Source organism: Oncorhynchus keta, chromosome 28 (genome assembly GCF_023373465.1).
Source record: "Oncorhynchus keta strain PuntledgeMale-10-30-2019 chromosome 28, Oket_V2, whole genome shotgun sequence".
Classification (NCBI taxonomy): domain Eukaryota; kingdom Metazoa; phylum Chordata; class Actinopteri; order Salmoniformes; family Salmonidae; genus Oncorhynchus; species Oncorhynchus keta.
This window is the reverse complement of record NC_068448.1, coordinates 28,533,803-28,553,576: the sequence shown is the minus strand read 5'-3', so window position 1 is coordinate 28,553,576 and position 19,774 is coordinate 28,533,803. Positions and strand designations below refer to the sequence as shown.

General features: G+C 46.5%; 1 protein-coding gene and 1 long non-coding RNA gene across 2 annotated transcripts; one reads left to right on the top strand and one right to left on the bottom strand.

Annotated features, from left to right (window-relative positions):
- The first annotated feature begins 139 nt into the window (after positions 1-139).
- LOC127912776 (uncharacterized) lies at positions 140-6,518 on the top strand. The gene is made up of 3 exons (XR_008083353.1): positions 140-873; positions 1,593-1,784; positions 2,014-6,518. It is a non-coding gene; the product is annotated as an uncharacterized LOC127912776 (long non-coding RNA).
- Positions 6,519-13,502: 6,984 nt separating this feature from the next.
- On the bottom strand, positions 13,503-19,495 carry LOC118360968 (pre-mRNA-splicing factor SPF27-like). Its single transcript, XM_035740599.2, has 7 exons — positions 19,284-19,495; positions 16,623-16,715; positions 16,380-16,450; positions 16,064-16,225; positions 15,747-15,797; positions 15,468-15,548; positions 13,503-15,379 (listed from the first exon to the last, which is right to left on the bottom strand). The coding sequence occupies exons 1-7, from the start codon at positions 19,374-19,376 to the stop codon at positions 15,253-15,255; spliced, it is 678 nt and encodes a 225-aa protein (XP_035596492.1). The 5' UTR covers positions 19,377-19,495; the 3' UTR covers positions 13,503-15,252.
- Positions 19,496-19,774: the final 279 nt, after the last annotated feature.

The window sequence follows — 19,774 nt, the reverse complement described above, 5'->3', positions numbered from 1 at the left end:
TACAACTTGTTAAATGAAGTGATGTTTATTTCGATGGGCGAGGGAGAAATATCTTGTAGTATAGTAAAAACATTTTTTTTAAATAACTTGTAGTATTGGTCACCATCTTCAATTTGTTCCATCCCACTTGATTTTATTTCTAGTAGGATAGCAGCGATAAATAACTTGTAATATTGGTATTAACCACCTGGATGTCACCCTGATACATTATACACTGCTCAATCGGGAGAGTTTACGCTGCAACACATGGGACACCGTGTCCTTCGCTCCTGCTTTCCGCAGGAGAGAAGTAGCTTTTTTTTATTTGACATATTTTTAATATTTAACCTTTATTTAACTAGGCGAGTCAGATAAGAACAAATTCCCATTTACAATGACGGCCAAAACCGGACGACGGGCCAATTGTGTGGACTCCCAATCACGGATGGTTGTGATACAGGCTGGATTCGAACCAGGGTGTCTGTAGTGACGCCTCAAGCACTGAGATGCTGCGCCACTCGGGAGCCCACTAGCTAGATAGTAAATAGATACTATCAGGCCAGGATGACATCTAAAGCACATTTTTTTTGTAGTGATTTTCACCGAAAATATATTGGGGGGAAAAAACGAACAATTCCTCTGATTAAAACGGAATGATTCTCAACACACCCCCAAGTCACGACTTCGGCAGACAAATTTCACATTCTTGCTTATATTTCTATTCGTAATCATAAACTAGCTTGCTATCTGTCGAAGGGCTCATCAGGACGACTGAACCGAATGCGCTCTTCTCCACTCGACTCTCTGTGCAAAAACGCCCTCAATTTGGACACCAGGCGTGTCCGTATCGCCTCTCCGTTTTGAACCGCAACCCTGAACGTCTTACGTATCGAGGTATAATTAATTTCGTGATTTACAGTCTTACGTTTGACTATTGATTCATGCTTAGAATTAGGAATTTTTATTTAACCTTCATTTTATCAGGGTGTCATACTGAGACCAATGTTTAGTTTACAGATGAGCCCTGAATTACAGAAATCACTCAACGCAATTAGAATACTAGAATGGCGATGAACATTCTTATGGGCCAAAGGTCAGCCATTTTGGTCAGGGAGTTGGTCAATCATGGTTTGCCAGTGCTGTAATAAGATTGTATTGTTTAAAATATTGTTAGCCACAGTTTGAGGAATGATTAGATTAATTTGGCAAATTAACTGCTAACATTCCATTCAATATGTCTATCTATACACTGAAATCAGTTGATCGGACATAGACAAGTTGTAAATGCAACAAGTACTGACATATCACTCACAGCTTTTCAAGAAAACAAAAATGCAGGCATTTATGGTCTGTTTACTTGAGGCTATTTATACAGAACATTTATATAAAACCTGTATAAACTGTATATTTATGAAAATAAATCCTCAAAGCATCGTTACCCATCGCTCCACAAAAGCCGTGGCTCTTGCAGAGCAAGGGGAACCACTACTTCAAGGTCTCAGAGCAAGTGACGTCATCGATTGAAACGCCACGAGCGCGCACCACCGCTAACTAGCTAGCCATTTCACATCGGCTACACTCACCCCCCTTTTGACCTCCTCCTCTTTCCGCAGCAACCAGTGATCTGGGTCAACAGCATCAATGTAACAGTATAGACTTTACGTCCGTCCTCTCGCCCCGACCTTGGCGCGAACCAGGGACGCTCTGCACACGTCAACAGTCACCCTCGAAGCATCGTTACCCATCGCTCCACAAAAGCCACGGCTCTTGCAGAGCAAGGGGAACCACTACTTCAAGGTCTCAGAGTAAGTGATGTCACCAATCTAAACGCCACTAGTGCGCACCACCGCTAACTAGCCAGCCATTTCACATCGGCTAGACATGGTTAGCAGATGTTAATGTGAGTGTAGCAAAATGCTTGTGCTTCTAGTTCTAACCATGCAATAATATCTAACAAGAAATTTAAAATTTTCACAACTACCTTATGCACACAGGTGTGAAGGAATTATTAAGAATATGTACTCTGGCATACAGCAGGTCAGCCACCAGGGGGAGACTTGTCAAGGCCTGGTGACAGACGGAGTATACATCACGAAGCGATGGCTCCATCTGCTGGACGTGCCAGGTCTCGATGGGTTCTCCGGCCAGGACTACTAATTGGGGCTGATTGGGGATTGGTGGGTAATCAAGGGCTGACGGCTCACCAGCTGTACAACTCCAATAAAGAGGGAAAGACTGGGGGAGGAAAGGACTCCCGTATAGTTGGGGACGGTAACAGGAGGGAGTTCAGTTTTTGATCCCCACAGGATACAGCAAGACCTGGAGCCCAGAAGACGGTATCCCGGAGAGGGTCTCTTGGGGGAGACCTATTCTTTTCTTTTGGACTATTTTAATAATTTAACATTTTTGGACTATTTTAATAAACACCTTTGAAACTGAGCTAATCCTACTCTGTCCATGTCTGATCTGTGTAAACGTTTTGACCCAACCCCCTGGTCTGCCAAAGTGGTGGAGAATGCGGGCACTCTGATAACGTGGTCAGATCAGGGTTGACGTTTACGCAGCATCAGCTTGGACAAGTTAATAGCTCAGTTCATCGGGGCCCAACAGGCGGTTCAGGAACGAAAACTGGAGGAACAGCGGCTATAAAACTTCCGCCTCATTGAGGAAATCAGGAAACGACAAGGAGGAGCATCTACTGAATCACATCCTAACAAGTTTTTAATCAAGCTAACAGAAGATGACGACATCGAAACCTACCTCTGTACGTTTGAACAGACAGCAGTACGTGAAGGTTGGCCAAGGCAGAAGTGGGACAGTCTGCTGGCCCCGTTCCTCTCTGGGAATGCCCAAAAGGCGTTTTGGGACCTGAACGATGAACAGGCGGCTAAATACAACGGACTCAACAGAAGATACTCAGCCGCTATGGGTACAGCCTGGCCCATCGGGCTCAACTATTCCACGACTGGATGTTCGTAACCGACGCATCCCCCCCCGAGCCCAGATGAGCGACCTACTGCGGATCACCAGAGGATGGCTCCTAACCGACGTATCCACCCTCTCCATCCTAGAAAAAGTGGTCCTGGATCTCTTCCTATGGGCACTACCCCACGACATGAAGAGAGCAGCGAGTCTATGCGTGCCCCAGACCTTGGAGGGCCTCCTGGAAGCAGTGGAGACGCATCAGAACACTCAGGCCCTAATGAGTGGGAGCTGGGCCGAGTCAGTGACCCGTTCGAGGAGGCGGAAGGACAGCCCCACTGCTACCCCGAACCGACAGTCGGCAGGGCCAAAGGACCGCAAACCCGTGGAGAGACGGCTGGGGTAGAGCCGACCCAGCCACTGACCACCCCAGGTAGATGGAGACCAAAGGAGATGTTTTGAGTGTGGTGCCCGGGGGCACATTGCCTGGGATTGCCCGGCTTGAGAGGAGTCGATGCCATCAGCAAGCCCCGGGGGCGAGGTATGTCATGGAGTGAACTAAATCACCTCCTGTTGGGCACACCATGAATCAACTGCACCCATGGTCCCGGTGAAGGTTGATGGACACGACACGGAAGCTCTATTTGACACCAGAAGTATGGTTATGCTCATAACCACGAGCCTTCTGAACCAGGATACCGAATGTGGTAGGGAGAAGTCCATTTCCTGTGCTCACGGGGACACAAAGCGGTATCCAACCGTATGGGCCAACACCGTGACGCCACAAGGGAACTGCCAGATGATGGTGGGTACGGTACCAGAGTTGCCGGTACCTCTACTAGTGGGATGAGATTGTCCACTGTTTGCGGCCCTGTCGGGGCCCGAGCTGAGGAAGAAGGTACGAGCCGGCCGAAGAAGAGTACAACCCATCGCCTGTGCGGCCCGGAAGCGAACGGTTGATCAACCTGTATCTACGGGTCCGGAATAGGAGTCGGAGAGGGGGCCGGAACCCAACCCCCCTGGGGAACCATGGGAGGAAGAGCCCAGCCTCCCCCTCCTCGATTTCTAGGGGCCATTCGAGACACACCCTGGGGGCCAACTGAGGGAACAATTCGGGACGGCCCAGTGCGAGGATCCTAATCTGAAAGCCGCCACAGTCCAAGTGATAGTGGTGGATGGACAGCTACTTCCGGGAGTGAGTGACTGGCGATACCCCCATTTCCAAATCAAGAATAACCTTTTATATCAGGTGTCGCGCCAACAGGGGGAACTTTGAGAGGTATTATTGCTGCCCTGACGGGACGGATCGCCTCCCAAGTTCCATTGGCCCGGGATGAGGAGGGCTGTGGAAGATTACTGTCGCAGCTGCCCGGAGTGTCAAATGACCTGTCCCAAAGGCACACTTCTGAAACCCACTGGTCCCCCTACCAATCATCGGGGTGCCCTTTGAACGCATTGCCATGGACATAGTGGGACCCCTGGTAAAAACAGCACGAGGACACCAGTACATCCTGGTAATAGTGAACTATGCCACCCGGTATCCTGAGGCCATACCCCTATGGACGGCGATATCCAAGGGAATTGCCTGGGGAGCTGTTCCAGCTCTTTAGCCGGGTGGGCATCCCGAACGAGATCCTGACAGACCAAGGTACTGAGTTTATGTCCCACCTAATGAAAGATGTGTGCAGATTAAGCAGATCCGGACCTCCGTCTTCCACCCGCAGACGGATTGGCTCGTCGAGCGGTTCAATAAAACGCTCAAACAAATGCTGCGGAAGGTCATCGAGCAGGACGGGAAGAACTGGGACCAGCTACTACCCCACCTAATATTCTCAATCTGAGAAGTACCCCAGTCCTCCACTGGGTTTTCCCATTTTGTACTCCTCTATCGGAGGAGGCCACGAGGCCTACTGGACCTCGCCAAGGAGGTGTGGGAAGCCCAACCGACCCTCTTACGCAGCGTGGTAGAGCACGTGGAGACGATGAGGGACCGGATGACAGCCATATGGCCAGTCGTAAGGGAACATATGGAGAAGGCCCAACATGCCCAAGCCTAGGTCTACAATTGGAGAGCCCAGCCCCGAGAATTCCAGGTGGGAGACAGGGTGTTGGTCTTAATCCCCACGGCCTAAAGTAAGTTCCTGGCAAAAGGCACGGGCCATACGAGGTGACCGAGAAGCTGGGACCTGTCAATTACCGCGCATGGCAACCGGGGAGACGGAAACCAACAGATTTACCAGGATGGGGGTCGTTGAAGAGTCTCACAGTGCGTGGTGCAGCCCCATCGTGTTGGTGCCCAAATCAGACGGTAGCCTGCGCTTCTGTAATGATTTCACAGCCAAGGTTGGGAAGAGCACCTGACGCGCCTCCAGTTAGTGCTGGACGGGCTCAGACAAGCCGGATTGACCGCAAACCCCAAGAAATGCAAACTAGTGTTCGAGGAGGTGGAGGACCTGGGGTATTTGATCGGACGGGGGAACGTCAAACCCCAGGAGAGGAAGGTTCACGCGGTACGTTTCTGGCCCTTTCCACACACCAAGACACAGGTTAAGTCCTTCCTGGGACGGGCAGGATACTATAGCCGGTTTATCCCCAACTTTGCGGCAATAGCTTCCACCCTCACCGATCTAACCAGGGCCCGCCTCCCGAAAATAGTGAAATGGACGGACGAGACAGAAGCGGCACTCAGCCGCCTGAAGGAAGCGCTGTGCTTCCATCCGATTCTCATAGCGCCCGATTTCCAGGTGCCGATGTTGGTCCAGACGGATGCATGTGATACGGGACTAAGGACCGTTCTGTCCCAGATACACGATGGGGAGGAGCACCCCATCATGTACATCAGCCGAAAGCTGATACCTAGAAAAAAAAGTACTCTATTGTTGAGAAAGAGTGTTCAGCGTTGAAGTGGGAGCTAGACACACAAGTTTTACCTGTTCGGTACCCACTTCACCCTGGTCATGGACCATGCTCCCCTGGCCCGGATGGCCAGAAGAAAGGACACAAATGATCGGGTCACCAGGTGGTTCTTGTCCCTTCAACACATCTCTTTTTCTGTTGTGCACAGGTCAGGGGTGCCCTATTGAGAAGGGAGACATACGTTGCACTGATGACGGTCCCCTCCCCGACAGAGCTAAGGGGAGGGGGGTGGCGTACAGCAGGTCAGCCACCAGGGGGGGACTCGTCGAGGCCTGGTGACAGACGGAGTATATATCACGAGGCGATGGCTCCATCTGCTGGACCTGCCAGGTCTCGACGGGCTCTCCGGCCAGGACTAATTTGGGCTGATTGGGAATTGGTGATTAATCAAGGGCTGATTTGCTCACCAGCTGTACAACTCCCATAAAGCTGCCAGAAGGGCAACACACAAGGGAGAGACTCTGGGAGAAAATGACTCCCGTATAGTTGGGGTCGGTACCAGAGGTAACAGGAGGGAGTTCAGTTTTTGATCCCCACAGGATACAGCAATACCCGGGGCCCAGAAGACTGTATCCTGGAGAGGGTCTCTTTTTTTCTTCTTTTGGACTATTATTTTAATAAACACCTTTGAAACTGAGCTAATCCTACTCTGTCCGTGTCTGATCTGTGTAAACATTTTGACCCAACCCCCTGGTATGCTACAGTACATATACATAAATGGATGAGCGATGGCCGAAAGGCATAGGCAAGATGCAGTAGATCATACAAACGCTCCACACCGCGTGGCCGCGGCCACCCTAATCTGGTGGTCCCAGCGCGCACGACCCACGTGGAGTTCCAGGTCTCCGGTAGCCTCTGGAACTGCCGATCTGCGGCCAACAAGGCAGAGTTCATCTCAGCCTATGCCTCCCTCCAGTCCCTCGACTTCTTGGCACTGACGGAAACATGGATCACCACAGACAACACTGCTACTCCTACTGCTCTCTCTTCGTCCGCCCACGTGTTCTCGCACACCCCGAGAGCTTCTGGTCAGCGGGGTGTTGGCACCGGGATCCTCATCTCTCCCAAGTGGTCATTCTCTCTTTCTCCCCTTACCCATCTGTCTATCGCCTCCTTTGAATTCCATGCTGTCACAGTTACCAGCCCTTTCAAGCTTAACATCCTTATCATTTACCGCCCTCCAGGTTCCCTCGGAGAGTTCATCAATGAGCTTGATACCTTGATAAGCTCTTTTCCTGAGGACGGCTCACCTCTCACAGTGCTGGGCGACTTTAACCTCCCCACGTCTACCTTTGACTCATTCCTCTCTGCCTCCTTCTTTCCACTCCTCTCCTCTTTTGACCTCACCCTCTCACCTTCCCCCCCTACTCACAAGGCAGGCAATACGCTCGACCTCATCTTTACTAGATGCTGTTCTTCCACTAACCTCATTGCAACTCCCCTCCAAGTCTCCGACCACTACCTTGTATCCTTTTCCCTCTCGCTCTCATCTAACACCTCCCACACTGCCCCTACTCGGATGGTATCGCGCCGTCCCAACCTTCGCTCTCTCTCCCCCGCTACTCTCTCCTCTTCCATCCTATCATCTCTTCCCTCTGCTCAAACCTACTCCAACCTATCTCCTGATTCTGCCTCCTCAACCCTCCTCTCCTCCCTTTCTGCATCCTTTGACTCTCTATGTCCCCTATCCTCCAGGCCGGCTCGGTCCTCCCCTCCCGCCCGTGGCTCGACGACTCATTGCGAGCTCACAGAACAGGGCTCCGGGCAGCCGAGCGGAAATGGAGGAAAACTCGCCTCCTGCGGACCTGGCATCCTTTCACTCCCTCCTCTCTACATTTTCCTCCTCTGTCTCTGCTGCCAAAGCCATTTTCTACCACTCTAAATTCCAAGCATCTGCCTCTAACCCTAGGAAGCTCTTTGCCACCTTCTCCTCCCTCCTGAATCCCCCCTCCTCCCTCTCTGCAGATGACTTCGTCAACCATTTTGAAAAGAAGGTCGACGACATCCGATCCTCGTTTGCTAAGTCAAACGGCACCGCTGGTTCTGCTCACACTGCCCTACCCTGTGCTCTGACCTCTTTCTCCCCTCTCTCTCAGATGAAATCTCGCGTCTTGTGACGGCCGGCCGCCCAACAACCTGCCCGCTTGACCCTATCCCCTCCTCTCTTCTCCAGACCATTTCCGGAGACCTTCTCCCTTACCTCACCTCGCTCATCAACTCATCCCTGACCGCTGGCTACGTCCCTTCCGTCTTCAAGAGAGCGAGAGTTGCACCCCTTCTGAAAAAACCTACACTCGATCCCTCCGATGTCAACAACTACAGACCAGTATCCCTTCTTTCTTTTCTCTCCAAAACTCTTGAACGTGCCGTCCTTGGCCAGCTCTCCCGCTATCTCTCTCTGAATGACCTTCTTGATCCATACCAGTCAGGTTTCAAGACTAGTCATTCAACTGAGACTGTTCTTCTCTGTATCACGGAGGCGCTCCGCACCGCTAAAGCTAACTCTCTCTCCTCTGCTCTCATCCTTCTAGACCTATCGGCTGCCTTCGATACTGTGAACCATCAGATCCTCCTCTCCACCCTCTCCGAGTTGGGCATCTCCGGCGCGGCCCACGCTTGGATTGCGTCCTACCTGACAGGTCGCTCCTACCAGGTGGCGTGGCGAGAATCTGTCTCCTCACCACGCGCTCTCACCACTGGTGTCCCCCAGGGCTCTGTTCTAGGCCCTCTCCTATTCTCGCTATACACCAAGTCACTTGGCTCTGTCATAACCTCACATGGTCTCTCCTATCATTGCTATGCAGACGACACACAATTAATCTTCTCCTTTCCCCCTTCTGATGACCAGGTGGCGAATCGCATCTCTGCATGTCTGGCAGACATATCAGTGTGGATGACGGATCACCACCTCAAGCTGAACCTCGGCAAGACGGAGCTGCTCTTCCTCCCGGGGAAGGACTGCCCGTTCCATGATCTCGCCATCACGGTTGACAACTCCATTGTGTCCTCCTCCCAGAGCGCTAAGAACCTTGGCGTGATCCTGGACAACACCCTGTCGTTCTCAACTAACATCAAGGCGGTGGCCCGTTCCTGTAGGTTCATGCTCTACAACATCCGCAGAGTACGACCCTGCCTCACACAGGAAGCGGCGCAGGTCCTAATCCAGGCACTTGTCATCTCCCGTCTGGATTACTGCAACTCGCTGTTGGCTGGGCTCCCTGCCTGTGCCATTAAACCCCTACAACTCATCCAGAACGCCGCAGCCCGTCTGGTGTTCAACCTTCCCAAGTTCTCTCACGTCACCCCGCTCCTCCGCTCTCTCCACTGGCTTCCAGTTGAAGCTCGCATCCACTACAAGACCATGGTGCTTGCCTACGGAGCTGTGAGGGAACGGCACCTCAGTACCTCCAGGCTCTGATCAGGCCCTACACCCAAACAAGGGCACTGCGTTCATCCACCTCTGGCCTGCTCGCCCCCTACCACTGAGGAAGTACAGTTCCCGCTCAGCCCAGTCAAAACTGTTCGCTGCTCTGGCCCCCAATGGTGGAACAAACTCCCTCACGACGCCAGGACAGCGGAGTCAATCACCACCTTCCGGAGACACCTGAAACCCCACCTCTTTAAGGAATACCTAGGATAGGATAAGTAATCCTTCTCACCCCCCTTTAAGATTTAGATGCACTATTGTAAAGTGACTGTTCCACTGGATGTCATAAGGTGAATGCACCAATTTGTAAGTCGCTCTGGATAAGAGCGTCTGCTAAATGACTTAAATGTAATGTAAATGTAATCGTATAGAGTACTGTGTATATACATATAAGATAAGTAATGTAATGTAAACAGTATATAAAGTGGCATTGTTTATAGGACTAGTGATACATTTTTTACATCAAATTATGAATTAAAGTGGCTAGAGTTTTGAGTCAGTATGTTGGCAGCAGCCACTCAATGTTAGTGATGGCTGTTTAACAGTCTGATGGCCTTGAGATAGAAGCTGTTTTTCAGTCTCTCGGTCCCAGCTTTGATTCACCTGTACTGACCTCGCCTTCTGGATGATATCGGGGTGAACAGGCAGTGGCTCGGGTGGTTGTTGTCCTTGATGATCTTTTTGGCCTTCCTGTGACATCGGGTGGTGTAGGTTTCCTGGAGGGTAGGTAGTTTGCCCCCGGTGATGCGTTGTGCAGACCTCACTACCCTCTGGAGAGCTTTGCGGTTGTGGGCGGAGCAGTTGCCGTACCAGGTGGTAATACAGCCCGACAGGCTGCTCTCGATTGTGCATCTGTAAAAGTTTGTGTTTTTGGTGACAAGCCAAATTTATCCAGCCTCCTGAGGTTGAAGAGACGCTGTTGCCCCTTTTTCACCACGCTGTCTGTGTGGGTGGACCATTTCAGTTTGTCCGTGATGTGTATGCCGAGGAACTTAACTTTCCACCTTCTCCACTACTGTCCTGTCGATGTGGATAGGTGGGTGCTCCCTCTGCTGTTTCCTGAAGTCCACAATCATCTCCTTTATTTTGTTGACGTTGAGTGTGAGGTTATTTTCCTGACACTACACTCAGAGGGCCCTCACCTCTTCCCTGTAGGCCATCTCACCATTGTTGGTAATCAAGTCTACCACTGTAGTGTCGTCTGCAAACTTGATGATTGAGTTGGAGGCGTGCATGGCCACGCAGTCATGGGTGAAGGCTGAGAACGCACCCTTGTGGGGCCCCAGTGTTGAGGATCAGTGGGATGACCAGCTGGGGGCGGCCCGTCAAAGTCCAGGACCCAGTTGCACAGGGCGGGGTCGAGACCAAGGGTCTCGAGCTTAATGACGAGTTTGGAGGGTACTATGGTGTTGAATGCTGAGCTGTAATCGATTAACAGCATTCTTACATATTCCTCTTGTCCAGATGGGTTAGGGCAGTGTAATTGCAATTGCGTCGTCTTTGGAACTATTGGGGCGGTAAGCAAATTGGAGTGGGTCTAGGGTGTCAGGTAGGGTGGAGGTGATATGATCCTTGACTAGTCTCTCAAAACACTTCATGATGATGGAAGTGAGTGCTACAGGGCGATAGTCGTTTAGCTCAGCTACCTTAGCTCTCTTGGGAACAGGAACAATGGTGGCCTCTTGAAGCATGTGGGAACAGGAGACTGAGATAGGGATTGATTGAATTTGTCCCTAAACACACCAGCTAGCTGGTCTGCGCATGCTCTGAGGACACGGCTAGGGATGCTGTCTGGGCCCGCAGCCTTGAGAGGGTTAACACGTTTAAATGTTTTACTCACGTTGGCTGCGGTGAAGGAGAGCCCGCAGGTTTTGGTAGCGGGCTGTGTCAGTGGCACTGTATTGTCCTCAAAGCGAACAAAGAAGGTGTTTATTTGGTCTGGGAGCAAGACATTGGTGTCCGTGACGGGGCTGGTTTTCTTTTTGTAGTCTGTGATCGACTGTAGACCCTGCCACAGTTTTCAAAACTCTCCATATTCTTATAATTTTTGTCCAAAGGAAAAGCTTTGCTGTCGCTCAAGGTTAGCAGCAACATTTTCAATAAGCATTTTTCTACGGCTGGCCATGCTTTCCATCTGGCTACCCCTACCCCGGCCAACATCTCAGCACCCCCCGCAGCAACTTTCCCAAGCCCCCCTTCTCCTTCACCCAAATCCAGACAGCTGATGTTCTGAAAGAGCTGCAAAATTTTAATCCCCACAAATCAGCTGGGCTCGACAATCTAGACCCTCTTTCTAAAATTATCCGCCAAAATTGTTGCAACCCCTATTACTAGCCTATTCAACCTCTCCTTCGTGTCATCTGAGATCCCCAAAGATTAGAAAGCTGCCGCGGTCATCCACCTCTTCAAAGGGGGAGACACTCTAGACCCAAACTGTTAAAGACCTATATCCATTCTGCCCTGTCTTTCTAAAACCTTCGAAAGCCAAGTTAACAAACAGGTCACCAACCATTTCGAATCCCACCGTACCTTCTCCACTATGCAATCTGGTTTCCGAGCTGGTCATGGGTGCACCTCAGCCACGCTCAAGGTCCTAAACGATCTAACTGCCATCGATAAAAGACAGTACTGTGCAGCAGTATTCATCGACCTGACGAAGGTTTTTGACTGTCAATCACCGCATTCTTATCGGCAGACTGCCTCGCCTGGTTCACCAACTACTTCTCACAGTTCAGTTTGTCAAATCGGAGGGCCTGTTGTCCGGACCTCTGGCAGTCTCTATGGGGGTGCCACAGGGTTCAAGTCTCAGGCCAACTCTTTCTTTGTATATATCAATGATGTCGCTCTTGCTGCTGGTGATTCTCTGATCCACTTCTACGCAGACGGCACCATTCTGCATACATCTAGCCCTTCTTTGGACACTGTGCTAACAAACCTCCAAACGAGCTTCAACGCCATACAACACTCCTTCTGTGGCCTCCAACTATTAAATGCTAGTAAAACTAAGTGCATGCTCTTAAACCGATTGCTGCCTGCACCCTCCCGCCCGACTAGCATCACTACTCTGGACAAATACCTCAGTGTCTGGCTCGACTGTAAACTCTCTTTCCAGACTCACATTAAGCATCTCCAATCCAAAATTAAATCTAGAATCGTCTTCCTATTTTGCAACAAAGCCTCCTTCACTCATGCTGCCAAACACCCTCGTGAAACTGACCATCCTACCGATCCTGGACTTCGACGATGTCATTTACAAAATAGCCTCCAACACTCTACTCAGCAAACTGGATGTAGTCTATCACAGTGCCATCCATTTTGTCACGAAAGCCCCATATACTACCCACCACTGCAACCTGTATGCTCTCGTTGGCTGGCCCTCACTACATATCCGTCGCCAAACACACTGGCTCCAGGTCATCTATGTCTTTGCAAGGTAAAGCCCCGCCTTATCTCAGGTCACTGGTCACCATAGCAACACGAATGTGCTCCAGCAGGTATATTGCACTGGTCATCCCCAGAGCCAATTCCTCCTTTGGCTGCCTTTCCTTCCAGTTCTCTGCTGCCAATGACTGGAACAAATTACAACAATCACTGAAGCTGGAGTCATATCCCCTTCTCTAACTTTAAGCATCAGCTGTCAGAGCAGCTTACCGATCACTGTACACAGCCAATCTGTAAATAGCACACCTAACTTCCTCATCCCCATATTACTTACCCTCTTGCACCCCAGTATTAATGCTAAATTGTAATTATTTTGCCTCTATGGCCTATTTATTGCCTAACACCTGACATTTGCACACATTGTACATATAAAAATCTGTGTTATTGTCTGTACGTTTGTTTGTGTAACTGTGTTGTGGTTTTTGTCATACTGCTTTGCGTTATCTTGGCCAGGTCGCAGTGGTAAATGAGAATATGTTCAACTGGCCTACCTGGTTAAATAAAGGCCAAATATATTTTTTAAAGTCAGTATGATCTTTGTCCATGTTTGTCAATAACTGAGTATAAGTTTTCCCAAATAATTAGGACCCAAAAATGAAAGAAAAGTAATGCTTTACATTTCCAAATAATTTGATTAAAAATAAATCTCACCCTCAACATATTTAGCATTTCCATCATTTAAAAAGTATTAGGCAAGACTCATTGACAGCAGCAATAGCCTGTTTTTAACTTTAACATTTCACATTCACGGACAGATCTATTTACATGCCGTATCTGTTAGTTGAGGCAGTAGACGCATAACCATCTATAAACAATGTCTCGACACATTTTGGAATTTATTTTAAGTAAAAAAAAAAAAAAAAATTTGCTACGCAAACTTTCGTATCACAAAGTAAACATTTAAACTTTGCTATGGAAGTTCATCAGTTCAGAAATGATTTGTCATTATAACATCCACTTAAACACATTTTATTTATTTATTTGTGCACAGGTACAGTGGAAGTCAAACATTTCCATACATTTAGGTTGGAGTCACTCATTTTTCAACCACTCCACAAACTATAGGTTTGGCAAGTCGGTTAGGACATCTAATTTGTGCATGACACAAGTAACTTTCCAACAATTGTTTAGAGATTATTTCACTGTATCACAATTCCAGTGGGTCAGAGGTTTCCATACACTAAGTTGACTGTGCCTTTAAACAGCTTGGAAAACTACTACTACTAAATGTCAAGGCTTTAGAAGCTTGATAGGCTAATTGACATCATTTGAGTCAATTGGAGGTGTACCTGTGAATGTATTTCAAGGCCTACCTTCAAACTCAGTGCCTCTTTGCTCGACATCATGGGAAAATCTAAAGAAATCAACCAAGACCCCAGAAATACAAGTGTAGACCTCCACAAGTCTGGTTCATCCTTGGGAGCAATTTCCAAGGTACCACATTCATCTGTACAAACAATAGTAAGCAGGTATAAACACCATGGGACCACACAGCCATCATACCGCTCAGGAAGGATTCTGTCTCCAAGAGATGAACGTAATTTGGTGCGAAAGGTGCAAATCAATCCCAGAACAGCAGCGAAGGACCTTGTGAAGATGCTGGAGGAAACCGGTACAAAAGTATTTATCCACAGTAAAACGAGTCCTATATCGACATAACCTTAAGCCACTGCTCCAAAACCTCCATAAAAAAAGCCAGACTATGGTTTGCAACTGCACATGGGGACAAAGATAATACTTTTAGGAGAAATGTCCTCTGGTCTGATGAAACAAAAATAGAACTGTTTGGCCATAATGACGAAGCCCTGACCACAATCCCATAGAAAATTTGTGGGTAGAACTGAAATGGTGTGTGAAAGCAAGGAGGCCTACAAACCTGACTCAGTTACACCAGCTCTGTCAGGAGAAATGGGCCAAAATTCACCCAAGTTATTGTGGAAGGCTACCTGAAACATTTGACCCAAGTTTAACTATTTAAAGGCAATGCTACCAAACACTAATTGAGTGTATGTAAGCTTCTGACCCACTGGGAATGTGATGAAAGAAATCATTATTCTCTAATATTATTCTGACATTTCACATATTTAAAATAAAGTGGTGAACCTAACTGACCTAAAACAGGGAATTTTTTTACAGAGATTAAATGTCAAAAATTGTGAAAAACTGAGTTTAAATGTATTTGGCTAAGGTGTATGTAAACTTCAGACTTCAACTGTACTTATGTCTATATGTTAAATCAAGTGACTTTTGTAGACTGCATCATTAGTTATTAACTACCTCATTTTAGAATTACTCATCAAATTGACAAGCATTGATAAAAGTTATAAAAAAAACACAAAATCAGATCGAGGTACACCAAATATGCTCTACACAGGACCAATAGTTTTTCAACGGTCACTGTCTGAGACAAATGTAAAGACTGTCATAAGAAGCTGTGCAGCCAAGGCAACTAGGTTCTTAAAGTTTGGAGGGACAGTCCTGTTCTTTTTACATTGGTTTTCATTGTTCTCAGCTGCAAGCTCAACATTTCCTTTCTTGTAAAATGTCTCTTCTGCAAGGTTCTGTTTCTAGAAGTCCTGTCGAATGTTTTCCTTGTTCTCGTCACCATGCTGCTGTTTGAGCTGTCCAACTTCATTCTCCAACTGGACGATGGCACGTTCAATCTCATAGTTCTTACTTACGAGGGACACCCAACTGTTACAAAAGAGAGATGGCATGGATTTAGAAATCATACCACGGTTGAGAAAACAGTAATGAAAAATACAACATTCACAGAACTGACTTTGACTCCAGCTCTCTCAGCTTGGCCCCGCCTGCAAGCTGATCATTCTTCCGTTGCCAGTTCAAGTCCTGAATCTGCTTTCTGTATAAATGACACCACACACACAGAAGGTTGTGAAAAATATATACTGTATATGCAGAAGCTCGTTATTGATGTGAAGAAGCTTGTCGACAAAGTTTTGGACTCAATCTGACAAACTACTACCAAACGAGCTAACCATGAGGAATGTATTGCACAACCTGGAAATTGTAAAGCAACGTTTTCACACCATTTACCTACCTACATTTCTGTAGTTCTTTTTGAGCCAATTCAATCATAAAGGCCAGGTTACTGTGGAGTGGAAATAATGGCAAAGATTAAGGCAAAGTCAAAAAATCCCTGTGAATCTATACTTTACCCTTCAGGACAAGCATGTGTAAAAAGGACTAAACTGACAAGTAAAAAGACTGATCTCCTCCACTCTCAAATTAAATGACTATTCAAACCCCATTTGTTAGCTTAATTCAAATCAGTTTGGTTGTCCCTCCTGACTCTTTCTTGGAAACTAAAATAAATGAAAACTCTATTGGGGGCACAAGCAGCAGCCACCGACTCACTCATTGTAGACCTTCCATGCATTGGTACCGTAGTGTGCCATAAGTTCCAGGTTCTCAATGCGCACTGCTTGATGCTCCAGCTGAGCCATGGAGTTGTTCACACTCTCCTGCCATGCAGTGATGTCATTCTTCTGCCCTGATGATGGAGCTGGAAGCTCATATCTGCACAGGTGAAACAGAAACAGTTGAGTGTACACTCAGAGGATGATGAGGGTTTAAATGTGTCAAGTTAGAACTGAATGTGGGATTGACAGTTAGCAAGCTTTTTTAAAACATGACTGTACGTGCTCTGAGCAAAAGAGTAGACTGGGTTTACCTCTTCATGCTGAGAAGTTCCAGGGGCTGCCGGGCTGCTAGTCTCTCAAACTCGTTCCTCATGATTTCAGTCTGATGGGTGATATAAGCATTAGTATTTGCTTCACATAATGTCATTGTCGAGCAGTGTATATTTCACAGTTGACAGTGACGAGTCAGTCAAAAGCCAGCGTCATGGCATTAGTTTACATATTAATGTATGCCTTTTTGTTTTTATAGCATGAACTGTGTACGTGGTACTTACTTCAAATGTAGTGAAATCAGGTGTTGGCATATAACTGAGGTAGTTCTTGGTGGGTCTGTATCGGCGAGTCTCCTCCTCTACCAAGGCTGCAGCCTGTGTATGGAAATTAATAAAGATTGACAGCATACTAGTACAGTAGACTAGTTAGACTTGTGACTGAGGGGTGACCTAAAAGCAGGGGTTGGAACCTACATTTTTCAATAGTTTTGTTCTGAACAGAACCATCTTTTTTGTTCTGTTACACTATTCCGAACTGCAAAATAAGGTTCTGAATGGTATGAACCACAAAAAGTACCCGTTTATATTTTTCCTTTCTAAACTACTTCACCAATCAGTGTAGATAGAGTAGCTTGTTATGGTGCAGGCAAGCTATAGTTGTTTACATGCGTGATTTTATCACGGACAGAGAAGTATAGGGCCGAGATGTGACTGAAATTTTGCAGATGGGAAGAGCGCAAGAGAGGATGGAGGAGGAAGTTTGGCTTGAAGCACTGGGCATCTTATGACATGTTTTATCTGAATTAGGCCCACAGAATTATACCTATGGAGGAGCGGCTTCTTTGGAGGAACTTTGAAAATCTTTTAATTTCCGAGACTTGCCAGGGATAGCTAGCTAACGAATCTAGGTGTGCAGAGGCACCAGGATTAAAAACACGTTTCACCTTTTTGTAGTTAAGAAAGCCAATGTGAGACGTGATAACTATAGTATCCCTAACTAGCATTGAAAAAGTTAATCCAAAGTTAATCCATTCTTCTCTAAACATCTATTTTCTCAATCACGTTTGTAACGTCAGTAGGCTACAGCAGCCTAAACTTCAGAGGGGCAGGTTGCCTACACATGCACACTTGCAAAGATTTTCAGATGGCAGGCTAGCTGAGCAACGACCTGTGTTTGCAGGTGTAATGAAATGCTGGCAGGCAGACACTGGAATAGGTTTGAGTGACTGAGGTCTTTGCATATGTGCTTAGCTGCGTTTTTTTGTGGTACTCGAAAGAAAAAAATGCCTGAACGTAAAATAATGTTATTAACCAGTTCCCATGCTTTTAAAATAACGGTTCTGTTCCCGTTCTATCCCTGAATCGGTTCTAATCCCTGGTTAAAATTGAACTAAGTTACCTAAAATGTCAAATGTAATATACAGCAAACAAGTATTTTTCTAATATTGTAGCTGGCAAAATACAGTCATGTTATGCTTTGCAATGTTAATGACAATGGATTTTTGATCTACTAGTGGCACACCTCACAAAAAATATTTAAGCTGGTATAATACGGGCACCTTCAAAGTTCACCAATATACACTGAGTGTACAAAAATTAAATTGGAACACCTCTTTCCATGACAGACTGACCAGGTGAAAGCTATGATCCCTTATTGATGTCACCTATTAAATCCACTGGAGACAGGTTAAAGAATAATTTTAAAGCATTGAGACATGGATTGTGTATGTGTGCCATTCAGAGGGCAACATGCCTATATTTTCTTTACTTAGATTTGAGTGTATATGTTGTGAAATATTACTTGTTAGATATTACTGCACTGTCGAAGCTAGAAACAACCATTTCGCTACACCAGCAATAACATCTGCTAAACACGTATGTAACCAATAAAATGTCATTTGAATGGGCAAGACAACATTTTACTTGCCTTTGAAGAGGGTATGGTATTAGGTGCCAGGCTCACCGGTTAGAGTGTGTCAAGAACTGCAACGCTGCTGGGTTTTTCACAATCAACAGTTTCCTGTGTGTCATTCAAACTTATTCCACTGTCTGCCTGCCAAATAAAAAGCTTTGCCTGTTTGTGTAGGCTACCTGCCACTACCTCCGAAGCATGCATATTTTAAGATGGCATAATATGGGGTCTTATGGTATGCAATGGCCATCAACCTGCACTAACGATCTACTAGTGGCACATAAAAAGTATAGGGGTCAAAGTTAACTGTAAAAATCATAAGAAAATTAAAGAATGTGGGGATAACTACATTTTCTTGGTCAAACACTTTAAAAATTTATACTTATTCTTTAATGAAATACGAAGAAAAAAAACCATCTAGCTCACTTATGTGTATGGTGTTTAGGTGATGACTGTAAGCACATCTTGCGTTAACAATTTAACATTTGCTAAACAGCACCCCATTAGGCTACTGAAAGTCATTTTTGATATGGCACGAAAATGAAAAACGATTTGGTATAAATTTTGATTACGGAAGATTGAACAAGTGTGCTTCAAACCGTTAACTTGGAATAATTTGTTGTTATTGTCTGTGAATCCGAATCAGTTTCCCCACCAAAACACACGCGATACTGAAAATTTGATTTTTGGTTTTACAAAGTATAGCAAAAACTATACGAAGCATTTCTTCTTAATCAATCGCAGTTATGAGTTAAATTTAATATTCATAGATGTACAGGAGTCAGAAAACTGTGAGAATTAATTTGAACAATACATACATAATTTCTTATAACAAAAAGCAATCAACTCGATATAGTCTTTATATACATTTGTCTAGTCCCCTGACCGTTTGTATACTCCGTTGTTTACTCTTTTTCTATATTGTATATTTTGAATAGCTTTAAGAGAACGGAGTTGCACGTTTCTCAGCTAGCTCATGTCTGATGCTAGCTAGTTTGCAACAGGTAGCTATGTATGGAGCAGATACTTACCGCCTCTCTAACGCCCGCTGCATCATAACCCTGGTCAAAATATGGTAGGGCATCGACAAATACTTCACCAGCTACTGATGAAGTTCCAGCCATATTCAGTTTAGTTGTTTGTTTGCTTGCACCGCTGGATGGATGGCTAACTAGTTGTCTCAGTAGCAAAACAACGCAGCTGGTCGCTCCTGACGTCTTCCGGGAGGCTGAACGTATTTTCCATTGGTGTCTTATGGCCCTTGATTTTATAGCGCCCCTTACGCATTGGAGTGATTCTTAATCTAAAATTACTATTTAATAATTATGTAACATAGCTAATAATAATTTTTTCAACACATGCCATTAGCATCCCGAATTTGGTGTTTATCAGGTAATATCTTAGGTTCCTAGTACTAATTACCACAAAAATGGCACAACATTAGGAAAGAAAATACATACTCACCTGACCTGACCTGACACAGGGAGACCAACGTGTTGAAGTAGTGGAGTCATGAATTAAT

Coding starts and splice junctions, on each gene's coding strand:
- LOC118360968 (XM_035740599.2), bottom strand. CDS start 19,376: ATGGCTGGAACTTCATCAGTAGCTGGTGAAGTATTTGTCGATGCCCTA. Junction 16,451..16,622: donor CTGATTTCACTACATTTGAA/GTAAGTACCACG, acceptor ATCACCCATCAG/ACTGAAATCATGAGGAACGA. Junction 16,226..16,379: donor GAACTTCTCAGCATGAAGAG/GTAAACCCAGTC, acceptor TCACCTGTGCAG/ATATGAGCTTCCAGCTCCAT.